Here is a 15,613-nt window from a genome sequence, read left to right on the forward strand (position 1 = left end):
ATATTTATTATTTTGTAAATTAAATTGTAGCCACAGGTGGCTGCTGTAGGAGAAGGTGACGGCTGATGTCCGTCACGCACAGTGGACGCGCGTCACGCCTCTTTCTGTTGCTGGCTGCCTCTGGATGGTCAAAGAGGGGTCTGGTGCAAATTACACAGGAAGTACAAAAATAATACAAAGCAACACCTATAATAAATGTTGGCGTTAGTTGACAAAACACATCCGGTTCTGGTGCCTTTCTTTCAAACTAAGAGCGTGATGTGTAAGACAAATACACAATGAATGTTCAAATGTGTGCAAACCAACATCTTGGTAAAATACATCAGAAGAGAGGCCATTGGTGCAACACTGCCTTTACTACCAACTTAATGCACTGATGACATTCTCAATAATAGCCTTCTTTGACCAACACAGCGGGTTTTTTTTTTAAATTTATTTATTTATAATCTAATCTTTTGTTCAATAATATTGCCCTACAATGAGATGTAGCCATATCTGGTTGATAATGGTGGCTATGTTTGTGATCGATGTTTGTTTTACATTGAACTGTTGCATATTTTTATTGTCTGTCTTTTTATGTACTTTTAGTCCCTATGGACCTCTGGATTGTGTCCTTAATAAAGTCTTATTATAAAGGACCCAAAGAAAAGGTAAGCCACATACAGTATTTGTTAGCTCTGGGCAAAATGTTTTCAAAAATGTAATGTCAAATCTGGAAAGTGGCTTTTTCTGTGAACAAGCTAAGATTATCTGAACATAAATCTGCTCCTAAATGGGGGCATTTTTCCCCTAAAATTTGTGACAGTGCAAGTACATTTTTCATCTACTTGCATATATGTGCAAATCTGTGTTACATGGAAGGAGCAACTCAAAGCATGATGAATGAAAAGGAAATGTGAATATTTGCAAGCTGACCTATTGTGTGCACCCCTACATTTTCTGCTTGTGCTCCTAAATTTTTAAATTAGGGGCCACTGCGCTCCTAGTGAAAAAAAAAATTGTCTGCAGCCCTGACATAAATCCTTGTGGCATCTCTCTAAAATCAATCCATTCTAGATATGTATAATCATAACAGTGTTCATTGTGTCAGCAACGAGCTGTATCAAACAGATAATATAGTTGTTATTACAGTATTATTTGTATCATTTCCTAGCAGTTGCAGTAGTAGAAGTAGTTGTGCTGCTAGCATTTTTTTTTAAGTTTTACTTTGAAAAGTCAAACCGGATGTGTGTGCTCCGCCTTCAGTAGCTTTACCATACGTACAGCTAGCTCTCTGTGATTAGCCACGTCATGTAAACTTAGCAGTGGAGCAACAGTGATATTAAGACTTGTGGGGGTCGCACTTGTTGGGGGATACTGGTTTATATTCGGCGAGGAGCTCGTGTTTTCCGGGGGTATAGCTGGTCAGTGATCCTATGGAAAGATGTCGGACATTGGGGACTGGTTCAGAAGCATCCCTTTAATCACCCGGTCCTGGTTCGCTGCCTCCATTGCTGTTCCCTTTATTGGGAAGCTAGGACTGGTGGATTTCAGGCACCTCATGCTGGTTCCGGAGCTGGTCTACAGTAGATTTCACGTAAGTGTTTTAATGGCTTTATTCCCCCTAAAGAGTGTGTGTCGGAGTGAACTCTCCGCGGCGCTTGTATTCAGGATGTATTTTGGCTGGTTAGCAGGTGGCTAACGGGGCTAACGTTAAACTGAGCACAGGCCTGGGCCGAGTGGCAGCCAATCAGAGGGCGAGACGTAGGACGGGCAGACTTCCGGTTGCTGTCAAAATGAGACTTTACTTGGCCCAGAGCGATAGATATAACATGTGTTGAACATCTATCGCTCTGACTTGGCCATACTAAAATAAGAAGTAAATATCAACACCGGTCCAGTGACAGTGATATTCATGACTGGCTTCATACATCGATCCACCTGATACAGATCATTTGAAAGATGGCTTTCTCATCAATAATATTCTCATCCTGGGTACATTTCTGAATAGTTCATTTGCAAAAGCAGATAACTCCGTTTAAAAAAAAAAAAAAATTGAACATTTTTAATTATTATTTAGGCTACACCAGGTGATATCAGTCAAACCAAAGTTGAGTGGCTTTGACCAAGGAGATGAGATGTACAAAAACAGATGTAACTCAAAAAAAAGTAAAGCTTTATTGAAAACAACACTCTGTAAAGAATAATTCAAAAGCATCAGCTAATTTTTTTCAAAATGGCACTTATCTGCTTTTGCAAATGAACTCTTCAAATGTCTAAAAATCGACTCCTAGGTAGGTACATGTTTCATAACGAAATTCTGCATTTCATAAAAGCCCTCATCTTATGAAAAACAAAAATGCCATCAAACTGTTAAGTGTTATTGATAAGTATGGTTTAAAAAAAGAAGCCCTGGCCTTTGTTTTATTTACTTTATAACTTTATACACATGGGTGTATGTATTTTGTTGTTATTTTCCCCACTGGGTTCTCATATGCACCTGCTCCTTTATTTTGTTGTTAAAGGAATGTATGCCATGGATGTTTGTACATAACTATTTGTGCAATAACAATAATTAAAAAAACAAAACAAAACAAAATAAAACAGAATAATAAAAAAAAACAGTCCAGTGTATTATGTGAGAGGGGGAACTTAATCTAAATGCTGTATTTAAATTTATTTGGCGGGACAATGGAGCAAAGTTTTAGTTGTTGTCAATGGTGCAAAGTTTTAGTTGTTGTTGTGTTGCCACGAGAGAGATGATATTTTGGAGCAATTCTTGATGAGCAGCCCTGGGCAGAGTTTTTACAGTGTTAACTAGCTTTAGAAACAAGGTTTATTATAAGGTCATTTAAGGTCAAGAGACAGGATGTGAATCTCGGCTTAAAGGGAAAAGTAGTTCCTGCTGTGTAATTATTTACAGTGGTGGACTGCAAGTTAAGTTCACTTGCTCAAGTTCTGTCTGTGCAGGTTTAGGTACCTGTACTTTCCTTGGATATTTGTGTTTAATTAAAACAACCACCATAGCTTTGCATTAACTCCTCCTGCGCAGGCTACAATAGGAAAATGTTTCCGCATAAACAACAATAATGCAGTGACTTACAACATATAAAACTACATGGGCTGGTTTTGGTACTTAAAACTACATATCTTTCTTATTTCTATTATTACACAAAGCTAAAATGTTGAAATCAGGACATAAACTTGTATTGGGCTATTCTGCTATACTCATACAAGGTTACTTCAAATACTTCACCACTGGTTATTTGAGCAGCAGAGAGCTGGTGTGGCATCAACAGTAGGTTACTGATATCTCGAAGAAACACAGGCAGTGCTGCAGCCTTGTCTGTGTCCGCTGTGCAACCAAATTAACTATTTAATCTCCACCTTTAGAGATGCTGCTTGCACAGCATTTTACAGCATTTTACGATGGTTATCAAGCTGTTGTATATAACATCTTTGTCTTTATTTCATTATAAAATGCTAAAAATCACAAGGTGCTGTACTGTTTAGCTTGACCAAGAGATGCAGAAGATGCTTTGTCCTCTCTTCACCCCTTAAATCTCACACTGGTCCGACTTCTATCGCCCTCAGTTGAACTCTTTGAACGCCCTTTTGCGGTAACAGACTCTGAAGACGAACACCAGGTGTCTTGTGCCTGACAGTTATCGTTTGAAAACCACTTCCACATGAGACGTCATGTGTGTCAAGAGCGCAGCGCTCGAAAGTTTGGATCTGCACAGCACAAAGCGCAGCCATATTGATGTCTTACTACATGTCTCTGAGGTGAATGTCTCTCGTGTGTGTGTGTGTGTTTCAGCTCTGGAGACCAGTGACAGCCACCTTGTACTTCCCCATCACCCCTAACACCGGGTTTCTGTACCTAGTCAACCTGTATTTCCTCTACCACTACTCCTCTCGGCTGGAGACAGGTGAGGCCACTGCTTGAACATGTGAATGTAGTGTTAAAGGGTTATGGGTGGTGATAAGACAAAGATTAAAAGTGTAGTCCATTTGAACACACATGCAGTCACACTAATGTTTCCTCTGGTATCTCTTTGCAGGGGCGTTTGATGGCAGGCCTGCAGACTATGTCTTCATGCTTTTCTTCAACTGGATCTGCATTGTTGTATCCTCATGACAGTGCACCACAAAATCCCCAAAACCACATAACAAAATCTTCAGTTTACAACACCAAAGGCTATATCGCTATTAGCCTCAGCTCTCTGCCGTTAATTTAAATACTCTGCAGCTTTCCTTCCCCTCTGCTTCCCTGTTTCATCTGTCTTCCCTGTACCTCTCCCTCTCTTTCTCTGCAGCACTGTGCCATGTCAGGGTGGCTCTGTGCCAGTGGCCCAGTGTCAGTCTACCCCTGCAGAGCAGAGAAACCTAATCTAGGTCACATGCAGCACCAGCAGTGCAGCCCGGCCCACATCTCAACGCTGTGTGCAGTTTTGTTAGGAGTTCAGCTTTGAGAGTCTCACACCGCTTGTCTGGGTTTTTCAGACATTTCTTTTCCTGTGCTCCTTTTTCCAAAACCTCATCTATTCCAGATGTTCAGTTATTTGTCACCTCGGGCACATTGTGAGAATGGGTGGGAAAACAAATCGAACTGTGGGAGTTTTTTTTTTTTTTTTACCAGGTCTTATCTGGATTCACAGGATTCAGACATTTTCTTTATCCCAAGTGGGAAACCTGATTGTCATCTGTCAGGTCCTAGACTGTCAAGGTCAGATGCCTTGCTCAGAGAGGGGTGGGGCGGTGGGGTGCGTGGGGGATTTGAACTGGCAACTTTCCAGTCACCAGCTGCTGTAATCTTCAGGCTCCTGCTGAGATTGTATTGAACCATAAAGTTACTGACTGTCCTTGACTCTGAGCTGTAGATAACGGGTATGCTGATGGACATGCGGGTAAGATGCTCTCTCTCTCTTTACTCTCTTTGTCATCATGTAATTTATACCATTTATAGCATTTTCCATAGTTATGATGCAGTGATTTGTAGCACAAAAAACACAAAAAGTCTTTGCAATCAAGTATCATAAAGGAAGTTCTGCGTCACCTGACCTCACTTAGCATCTATAGTTACCAGTAAACTCACTCAACCGTCCAGCTGTAATAAAAGCAAGGCTATAAACAAGTGTCTATGATTGTCCTTCAACATGTTGAGTGATCGATATGATAAGTAACTGGATTATCTGTTTATTTCCTCTCATAGCATTTTGTTTTTTTTGTGCCCAATGATGAACCTGACAGAAGAAATGATAGACATAAAACAGTGATAGTAAATTATGGATGAAGGAAAAGTGCATCAGTGTTGATACTTTTTGTCTGGACTCATGTTGTTGTTGTTTTTGTTTCCAGTTGCTGATGATCCCACTGATCATGTCGTGCTTGTATGTCTGGGCTCAGTTCAACAAAGACATGGTTGTGTCCTTCTGGTTTGGCACACGTTTTAAGGTAGCTCTTGTTTTATCACCGACCGTTTATCACTTGTTGTGCATCAAATGGTGTATTTTTACCTCCTACACGGCCTTTTAAAGGGCAGCTCATATGTCCTAGTAATGTAAGAACACATTAAATAGTATGTGTTTATGGTATCATGTCATCGGTAATCCATGTAACATTTACAACCTGTGAAGTTGATTAATTACTCCACATGGGCATAATTCCTATAGACATGTTAATGATGTGCTTCATGTTTTCTGTTGCTCTGTCACAGGCACATTATCTACCGTGGGTCATCCTGGTCTTCAACTTCATCATTGGAGGCTCGTGAGTAACAGTTTTAAATTTGCCAGTAATTTAATATATAGTTTGATTGATAGATTTTTAATGTCTTGAAGTTAATAAGAAGTGTTTTTCTAAAAATGTACTTCTCTGTGTTGTTGCTGCACAGGTTTGTGAATGAACTGACAGGGAACCTGGTGGGTCACCTCTACTTCTTCCTCATGTTCAAATACCCCATGGACCTGGGTGGACGTGCCTTCCTCTCCACTCCAGAGTTCTTGTAAGTTTTTTTATTTATTTAACAACCTTCATTTTATGCTGCACTCCACAACTTCCATCGCTAAGATTTGAGGATATGGAGGATGAGTCTGTGTCATTTCCGAGAGGAGAAATAACACGTTTTCCTCTTGTGGATGAAAAGTTGAATTCACAAGGAACAAACCATAACTTAACCCATTTTAATGCACTTTTCCTGTTACAGACATAACTTATTTTTCATCTGTCCGTTTCTGTTGCATTAACCATCACATGTAGCCTCAGGACAAAGTTTAGACATGTTCGTAGCTTGTCTCTGTTATCGAACAACTTACTTGACAGAGAAAGACAGACGATTTTCATCTCTCTCCTCTTTCTCTCCAGGTATCGGTATCTCCCTAACAAGAGGGGAGGGGTGTCAGGCTTCGGAGTCCCTCCCACCAGGAGACCGGCTGCCCAGGAGCAGGCAGGAGGAGGAGGTGGCGGTGGGGGAGGACGTCACAACTGGGGCCAAGGCTTCCGCCTCGGAGGAGAATGAGAGGAGGCAGGAGGAGATAGCTCCACGCTCCTCCTTTAGCTCCCAGTAACACATGGCCGTGCGGCTGACGGTTGCGCGTTAAGATGCTTGCTTCTTCACCTTCTTCTCTGTTTGAGGGGGCTGAAACCCTGAACCTCTTGTTTTAGTTTTTAAGGGTACAACAGGCTGAAATCTGAGGAAGCAGTCATTTTAACTCAGACAGCAGCACACAGTGAGACTCAGACTCTGGCTTTAAGGCTGAGTTCACCAAGTAAAGCCAGCTCTATTAAAACTACTGTGGATATGTCCATGTGAAGCAGATAGAAGAAAATCTGAATAAATCTTTTTTTTTTATGTGATGATTCTTGATCTTCCCTCCCCTCCTTTTTCTTTCTTTCTTTCCTCTTCTTTCCATCCCCTCCATCCCTCCTCCGCCTGTTCTCCACACCCTGCCATTGGACTGTCAAGACAGGAAGATGTTGCAGCTGCACACCAGCACGCTGTTGATCCTGTCCTCTCCGTCTCTGTGTTGCCATATCAGATTACATTGTAATTACCGACGACGCACTGGGATTGTGCTCTCAGCCATCCCTTTACTGAACATGGGCAAAGCTATTTAGAGAGCACTGTTTCCAGGTCTGAATTTACATGGGTGTAAAATGTTCTTAAGCCCCCAGTGGCACAGGCCTGATCTTTGTCTGTCAGAAGATGTGATCTTAACCAAAATGAGGTGAAAATGGGGGTTATGCTCTTTTTTTTTTTTGTAAATATAACATTTGTTTATTGAAAAGACAAATGAGTGTGAGTGTATGATTATCCTATTATTCATTTTTCTTAGTTTTTCAAAGAGTCAGGGCTGATTGCATTTAAGTATGTTACTATTGGAGCTGATATTGATATGATATAACTTCTCTATTCATAATCAATTAATCCTCCAATGAAACATCTTGTTTCTTTGGACAACAGCCTCAAACCCTGTATAAGAAGTACATTTTTACAATGACTATTCGTTATCAAACTCTCAATCCACACATCGATGTATAGGCTAATTGTTTTGTACATAAGTATGTTTATCGTCTCTAGTATATTGGGTTTATGGGCAAATGAAATGATGCCAGTGTGTTTTTCTGGTCCGTTTTGGTTGAATTTGTTAATTGCATCTGAACAAAGGACGCATATTGTTCAATGCCCACTCAGGTTAGGGTTAGTTATTATTAACAGTGAGGCTGCCATCCAATCCAGCAGAGTAAAAACCTGAAAAATATATATTCTGGACTTCTTTTGGATGAACCTCACCACTTATTTGTTCTATATAGTTGCTCTGATCTTGCCACTGTGCACATGACAGACTAAGAAGTGTATAATGACCGTGCCAACACACACAAACATTTCCCATGGTTTAAATTACCTCTTTGACAACCGGAGCTGCTAAAGCACATTCAATTAAAAAAGGGCTCAGACAGATGCATCACTTCAAAGACCAGAAGCGTCTTGTATGATTGACTCCTCGCTGCGTCTTTGTACTAAATCAGTAATTTTGGTCTTGAAGTAAACGAGCAGTTTGTGATTTTAATTGCAAATATTTAACACTGGAACATCGAGAGGTTTTTACAGTCAGTTGTGTGTTTATTGAGTTACAGCAGACTTAAAGTAGAAAATGAAAATGCAAGCGTTTTTTCCCATACAAGCCAATCAAATGTACAGTATCTCAGATACTTGTCTCGACATGAAACTAAAGCAGCAGCAGCAGAGACATTCAGCCAGCTAACAGCCATACACCTGCTGCTCAAACCAGGGTTATCAATTCAAAATGACAGCTGAACTGAACTTTTTTCACTTGCACCAATACGGCAAGGAGTTTGCAAGGAAGTAATTTGACTCATAAATCACAGAAATCCCTTTAAATCATCTCTTAACATGTGTTGTTAAAAAGAAAATTGTTGAAGCACATGCAAGCAGTTTGTGACAGCTTTGCCGACAGTTTCAAATAAAAAATTAGCACAGTTTTGATCATTTATCTCTGTAACACAGATTCATGGGCCACGTTGGTCATTGTGAACTGACTGAACAGGAATCAACTGAGCCCAGTCCTGCTTGGAATAGATGGATCAATCAAAAGCCAGAGAGTCAAGAGAAAAAACAAAAAACGAGAGGCATGTTCACAGATCACAGAAGAGAGAAAATTGATTTCTGAAATGGTTCAAATAAAAAAAAGGAACTGATTATTTTATCTTGCGTTTTAACGTTTTCACCCAAAAATGTTCTTTGCATCTTCAAGTCGTGAATATTTCAAGTTTTTGAAAAAATAAAAAGATCCGATACGTTTTGAAATCATCGTCACTGGTTCTGAGGCAGACAGGAAATGTCAGATAAGAGAGCTGAAAAAAAAGGCAGCATGGTGCAAATGGACAGACACACTCCACTCTGTGCGATTCATCATTTCTACGTCAGAAAAGAAACATTCTGTGCCGTTTCATGAACATGCCCCAGGTATACAGCTGAGAGAAGACAGAATAAGTTAGGATGTACAGTGCATTCATTCATTTGCCCCCCCCCCCCCCAATGCCGTTAGTCTTGGTCTACCCACGTGGCTGTGTGTTCATTCTTGTCCACAGTGAGGCTGGAGCTGTAACCCTGTTACTCCTCCCGACTGTCCCTCGAGCACTTCTGAGCGACTCCCACCTTCACCAGTGTGATTTGTGTGAAGGCGAGACAAGGTGACGGTGCAGGCGAGAAGGAAAAGTTTGAGATGAAGAGACCTATAATGAGAATATCTATCAAGACAGCAGGGATATATGCAAGTGCCATCAAAGACTGCCCATAAAGAATAGTGCGCAAGAATGAGTTTCAAAATAGAAAGAAAGAAAAAAAGAGGACTGATTTTCTGTAATACACTTTGATCTCAAACGACAAAAAAAAAAAAAAAAAAAAAAACCATTACAGGATTTGGGGCACCAGTCAGACTTTCTTTTTTTTAAAAATGTAACAAAACTTGCCCTCCCAGTAAAACTGTACAAACCTTTTTTGTAATACAGAAAAATATTTACAAGGGTGCTTCTGTTTTTGTTTTGTTTTTTTTGCATGTTGTTTTTTTTAAAAACTCTAGTAGTAGTTGTAAGAACAATGCATCAAGTCCAGCTTTGGCACTCCTCTTAATGTCAGCTTCTGCACCTCACATCAGTGCTTCAACAGTGGAACTCCACAGTCCCTGGCGCTTTGTGATGACATCACAGGCAGACAGTTACATCACTGGCTCCACGTTTCAGTCATTCAGAGTTGTCGCATGGTGGTCGGTGACTCAGAGGTCGATGATTTATTCAACCTGGAACAGAAAAAAAAGAAAAGTCAGCCATTTATCATTTAATTAATGCTGCTTTTAGATTAAAATTTAAAGTACACGCTTGACTGCCGTGGTCAGTGTGAATGTAGAAATTACCCCTTGTTATGGATATAAAATGAAAACTAAATCTTATGGACTATTCAAGTGCAAATTAAAAAAAGACAGAAATTCAGCATCATTTGCGGCTTTCTTCTTGACTTCCTGTGAGAATAATGTGTGTGTGTGTGGTGGGTGTGCTGTCGACATGTACGATGCTAATGATGGTGTGGTCCAAATATCATCCTGCCTTCCCAGCATGCCATCTTTCTGAAGGACCGGTTAGAGGTAATTACACACTAATAACTTCCTGGGTAGCTGGTGGCTGCAGCTGTGGCATCTTAAATCCACAGTTCACCATTTATTTATTCATTTACATGAGCCAATTCACAGGGTGACGCTTTCAACATCCTTCTCCAACTTACTCCAGTATCCATCCATCCATTAAACCACTGCTGGTCAGGGTCCCACAGAGCTGGAGCATCTCCCAGCATGCATTGTGAAAAGAAGAAGACACCTTGCCTGTGCAGCAGCAGCCATGTGTAATTTCACCAACAATTAACCCCTTTATGACTGGCAAAGATTTAATTAGTGTTCCGTTTATTTAAAGCTGAACTAATCAGGATTTTCATATAATCGACAAAATTCTCCCCTGTTCAGCTGATTGCTTCTCTTTGATGACCAAACTTCACTTAACCCTTGTTTTTTTTTGTTTTTTTGTTTTAACTTGCTGCTCTGATTGATATCATTTTCAGCCGCAGTAATTTTCAATGATAAAGCTCTGATAGACACACTGTCTGCTTCCTGCCCTGAACCACAAACAGAAAAGCTTAAGTCACTTGTTTCCAACTCTAGCACAGCATCAAGCAATCTAATGAGCCGGATGTTTTTCTCCAGATGTTCATCAGATGGTCAGAGACTTTGCCAAATCACTGCTTATTTATAGATGTATAGCCAAGCTATCATACTGCTAGCCATAATACGCCACATTGTGTAATTTCCACATCAAAGGGCTGTTTCAACTATTTAAAGGGGAACTATGCAAGTCTGGTCTCTTTTCTTCTGTTTTGCTAACCCTTCTCTCAGCCATGTGCATTTGTTTATGATGAAGTTGGCGAGAAAGCAATCAATAGAGACAATGGGTCATTGGCTGCATTTGTGTCACGTTGCTGGGCGGCGGTGCTGATCTTGCAAGGTTGTTTTTCAGCCAAGAGACGCTACGTGGAAGGCAGAGAGCCTCCATTCTCCCTCATAACAAGTTACATGTCATTTATTAAACCATCATAATTACTCCAAAGCTGTTTAATTAAGGTAAAAATGTAGCATGGTTAAGCTAAAAATCCTTCATAGTTCCTCTTTAACCTACCATCAACCAGTGACCCTTCCTGGTTGCTCCAAGGTCAGAACATCAGAGTCTGACGCCAGCTTCTGCCTTTCTATTCCTTCTTCAGTCTCCTCCCCCACTGCCACACTGACCTTTACCCACCTGGCAAAAGAAAGAAAAACAATGTTTAAACACAGTTCCCTTCTAGGTTCTAGAAACGTATGGTATTTTAAATGACAGATACCATAAACCTTACATGGAAAACAGTAAACATTAAGTGTCAGTAATTGAGTAATCCAGTATCCACAACTTGGCGCCATTTTGTTTTCACAAAAATAATCTTAAAATAACTCCTCAGATATCAATTTTGGCAGTGAGGTCTGGTCTGACATGAATATCAAACCAGAAAATAAAATACATTTATAAGATAAATGAGATTAATCTGCTTTTTGTCTCTCCACCCACCTCCCTTTGTCAGCAGTCCCAGAACTAGGTTCGTCTGGTCTGGTCCGGCTCAGGTCCGTCACACTGTGTGCTAGTCTGTCGGTCAACCACTGGACTTTGTCTTGTTCCGACAGCTTGGAGTGATCTGTAGCCAACGTCTTCTCACCAGCTTCTTCCACTGCACCGATGATTGTGTGATGTAACACAGAGAAAGCAAAGAGTCAAACATGGGAAAAAGACACTTTCCAAAACTGTATTAAAGAGAGAAAAGAAAAGAAAAAAGCACACCAGTCCATGTTCTCCTCCAAAACTCACCTTTTACAGTCTGACTGACCTCCGGAGAAACGCTCTGTTTCTTCTCAGAGTTCTGGCTGTTCTGATCCTGGCCCGCTTTCTGCTGCTCAGCAACGTTTGGCTTTTGCAAACCTTCCATCCACTCCAGAGTTTCTCCGTTCTTCAGTGCAGACCGGTGGTCCTTGAACCAGCGGACAATGTCGGTGCGTCCCATGCTTGTTTGGACCTCCAGCTGGCTGTACTCATCAGGAGAGGGCCACTGGGCCCGACAGAACATCTGTTAAAAGATGATGGGACCAGACAAAATATTTTAGACACAATATAATAGTTAATTCACTTTCACACTGCAAATAAACCCCAAAATGCTTCATTTGGCCAGAGTAATAACCAGTCAAACATTAGCCTCTGGAGAAAATAAAAATATAAAAAACCAAAGTCTGTGAATCCTTTTGTCAGGGTTCATGGGTAAAATATAGAATTAGTTCATGTTCATGTCATTAAACTCAGTGGCCATTTATGAAACAGACCACGAGTCTGCACCCATGCTAATAACTCACAGTGATGCGTTCTCAATGACAGTGCTAATGTGCCGATGTTTAGTAGGTATGTATCATTAGTTTTGTATGTTTAGTGAAAGTATTTAGGGCTGAACAGTATATAAAACACTTTAAATTAGCTCCCAGAAACATTTCACACAACAGTCACGAGACAGCCTTCTGAATTATGAGTCCTTTTACTTTTCGTACATTTGCCAATAATACTCACATACTTGAAAAGATCAAGTAATTTAGCACCGGTGTCAATGTCACTTCAGTAAAGGCCCTAGATACTTTCACTGAACATACAAAACTAATAAATGCACAACTACAAATGGTGATTTATTAAGTTTCTTCCTACCCATATGGAGCTGTTATGATGGAAACACAGTATGCTTGGTTATACATATTTTAACTTTATGCCCTTATGCTATAATGAGCCAGCATGGTTCCTGTTTCTCTCTACAGAGGCTACAGAGCCTCAACAGTTCAGTTGACATTTATTTTTAAATCCTACACATTTACCTTTGTGTAGCGTTTGGTGATACTATAAATACATTGACTAATGTTGATAGGCTGTCAGACTTTTATTTCCTGTAACTGAAACATGTGGGTTGCCATTTAACGACAGCGCATGTGTCATCGGGCATTAAACAAGTTCTGTTGCCGTTCAAGAGACATCTCATGAATATTGTGTATGTTCCATTTAAAGCCTGTCTAATCCTATGGGATCCAGACGCAATACTTCTCTTACATCTTCTCTTCACTTTATCAGATCTGACCTTGTCGTCGCCGAGCATCGTATCTCACTTTTACTGTTCGGGTTATCAGCCAATTTCATCATGTGGTGTCAATCAGTGCTGCTTCTCTTTGAGCACAAGTACAATACCATCCCATGATTAATCATTTAATTTTACGCAACATCTCACTTGAGATTGTGTTAAAAAAGGTGCCATCTCATCAACTAATCTCTTTAAAGTCATATCTCATTAATCTGTTGACACCATTAGCGGCACCTCCGCAATTAAAAAAAGGGTATTCGTCTTTACATCATTACAGCTACCGTCAATGCTCTGGCTCCTGGCATACTTTGATACAGTCAGTGCTGACAGGTTTTCGTCACCTCTTCTCACCTCTCTGAGCAGGGTGAGGGAGCGGCCGGTGATGGGAGCCGGGCTCGTTGAAGCCAACAGGATGGGAGGATGGGGGGAGGACGAGGAGGAGGACGAAGAGAGGATGGGAGGTGATGCAGAGGAGGTGAGGGTCGGCGGGTGAGGAGAGGAGGCCGCGAGCACGGGAGGAGACGACGAGGAGGAAGAGGTGAGGACGGGCGGGTGGAGAGGCGAGGAGCGGAGAGGTTTCCCCGTGTCCTGCTCTCGATGAGAAGCCCCGTTCAGCAGCACGCCCAGCCGATCCGGTCTGTCCTCCGCGTTCTTCGAGGCCATGGAGAGCAAAGTCTTCTCCATGTTGTCCCGCAGCGCCCTGCGCTCCGAAAACCAGCAGTCCACCTCCGTCTTGGACAGCCTGGTCTCCTGGGCCAACTGGTCTGCAGCACAAGAGAGTTCAGTAGGTCAGATAAGCTGCATTACCTCAAAGTAGAAGTTTTTTTTTTCTCTCTATTGGAAACCTGAGAATCCAGTCTCTCTCCAGGGGACATATAAATGGGTTCATTAAAAACTTTTCTGCTATTCCTGTCATGCAAGCAGCCACCAGAGACTGGCCTACAGCTACAGGAAGAAAATGAAGTCACATGCTGGGAAACTTAGAAGTAGAAGACACGCCACTGAATTTCTTGAAGTAATTCTAACAACCAAGTTACAAAGCGAGGATATTTGAGACGAGCAGCTACTCATTTGACTAACTGAAGTTTTTAATAAGCGGTTTAAAAGTTCTGTCATCATTTTCTCTCAGTGAACTTCACAACACAATCTGAGCCTTAAAAGATATCCGGGAGGCTAATTTTGTGCCTCATTAGCTCCTTAACTGTGGGAGAGCTGTCATGTGTAGGCAAAGGTAAATATATTGTGCTCACTTAGGCATCTGAATTTAATGCTCGACTTAAACCACCAGAATAATAAGTTAGTAAAATAGCATGCACTAAGAAGATGCCCATTAATGAAGCTGCTTGGTTTTCTTTTTAAAGAAAGTTTTCCATACACTGGGGGTTTTAATGTTTAAGTCATCTGGCACAAATAAACACATGAACACCAACAGTAAACATATATATTCTATGTTACCATTTATATTATGTCTGACTCCATATTATATATCTGTCTTTTCCTGATCTGTTGATCCCTATAAAATCACCCCTTTACTTTTCTCCAGTCATTCATTCCCCTGGAGCCACTCTACGTTGCAGAGTCGCAACCAAAACAGGAATGAGGTCATAAATCTCATGTCTTCCCATCCAGAGACTTGTGCTTGGTGAGAGGATTGATGGGTGGGGGTGGGCTGTACCTAGCGCTGTCTCAGTTGGAGAGCCGCTTCTCTGGAAACTCTCCTCCAGTGCCTTCAGCTGCTCAGATGTTTTTCCCTTCACCCTCTCCAGCAGAGGAAAGTGACTGGGCACTGCTTTCTTCACGGGACCGTCTTTAGGCGCTGGCATCACCTCTGCTTTCACTAGCACTGGTGGTGGGGGAACGCCTGCAAGAGAGTGACAAAGAGAGAGAAGGAAACTTCAAAAACACAGAGAGATGCTGAACGTATCTTGTGCTAGAATTAGCGCCCTGTGGTTGTCTGCCTCCACCAGCCCCCCGAGCTGCAGGAAATATGGCCACCATCTCCCCTTCCTGAGTCACAGTGTTGAAGACTTGCCAGATGTGTTTTTTGCAGAACATTATGATGTCATTCTGAAATGTACCCGTAGTCTTTCACATATAAAAATGTCATCACTTTTATCCTATTTGACATTTATGTTTAAATTGTGTCATAATTAGCGTTTCAGTTACGGCCAAAAATGTGACCTCTGACCACCAAATTCCTGTCAATGCCTCCTCGAGTCTGGCAGGATGTTTGTTCCCTCAAGACTTCACTGAGGCATTGTGCTCATGAGGATGGGACATACAGACAGATATCTGGACATATGCATATGGACAAATGGTAAGACAACCCCCCCAAAGACACAATGACTCCAGCCCAGGCTGTTGTTGCTGGCACAGAAT

General features: G+C 41.3%; 3 protein-coding genes across 6 annotated transcripts in view; 1 reads left to right on the forward strand and 2 right to left on the reverse strand.

Moving 5' to 3' along the window:
• Positions 1 to 15,613, reverse strand: part of mrpl32 (mitochondrial ribosomal protein L32) — a 133,402-nt gene that overhangs the window by 89,447 nt on the left and 28,342 nt on the right. The gene's annotated exons all lie outside the window — the stretch shown is intronic.
• On the forward strand, positions 1,251 to 6,840 carry derl1 (derlin 1). Its single transcript, XM_083990424.1, has 8 exons — positions 1,251 to 1,576; positions 3,800 to 3,911; positions 4,044 to 4,108; positions 4,863 to 4,889; positions 5,341 to 5,436; positions 5,699 to 5,751; positions 5,876 to 5,986; positions 6,346 to 6,840. Exons 1-8 carry the CDS (start codon positions 1,424 to 1,426, stop codon positions 6,497 to 6,499), a joined length of 771 nt encoding a protein of 256 aa, XP_083846550.1. The 5' UTR covers positions 1,251 to 1,423; the 3' UTR covers positions 6,500 to 6,840.
• The window catches only part of zhx2a (zinc fingers and homeoboxes 2a), a 28,103-nt gene continuing 20,272 nt past the window's right edge, over positions 7,783 to 15,613 (reverse strand). For 3 of the 4 annotated variants that reach the window (XM_083990423.1, XM_083990422.1, XM_083990421.1), the window contains exons 8-13: positions 14,910 to 15,095; positions 13,586 to 13,998; positions 11,938 to 12,193; positions 11,644 to 11,800; positions 11,221 to 11,340; positions 7,783 to 9,800 (exon numbers count right to left, since the gene is read on the reverse strand). In XM_083990423.1, the coding sequence (XP_083846549.1) occupies positions 11,223 to 11,340; positions 11,644 to 11,800; positions 11,938 to 12,193; positions 13,586 to 13,998; positions 14,910 to 15,095 (1,130 nt within the window). In that variant the 3' untranslated portion in view covers positions 7,783 to 9,800; positions 11,221 to 11,222. Of the gene's footprint in view, positions 9,801 to 11,220; positions 11,341 to 11,643; positions 11,801 to 11,937; positions 12,194 to 13,575; positions 13,999 to 14,909; positions 15,096 to 15,613 lie in introns of those variants that run through there. The other variant, XR_014596067.1, reaches the window with a different exon arrangement.

The sequence above is a fragment of the Trachurus trachurus genome (assembly GCF_905171665.1).
Source record: "Trachurus trachurus genome assembly, chromosome: 16".
Taxonomy (NCBI): domain Eukaryota; kingdom Metazoa; phylum Chordata; class Actinopteri; order Carangiformes; family Carangidae; genus Trachurus; species Trachurus trachurus.

Coding starts and splice junctions, on each gene's coding strand:
- derl1 (XM_083990424.1), top strand. CDS start 1,424: ATGTCGGACATTGGGGACTGGTTCAGAAGCATCCCTTTAATCACCCGG. Junction 5,437..5,698: donor GGTTTGGCACACGTTTTAAG/GTAGCTCTTGTT, acceptor GCTCTGTCACAG/GCACATTATCTACCGTGGGT. Junction 5,752..5,875: donor AACTTCATCATTGGAGGCTC/GTGAGTAACAGT, acceptor GTTGCTGCACAG/GTTTGTGAATGAACTGACAG.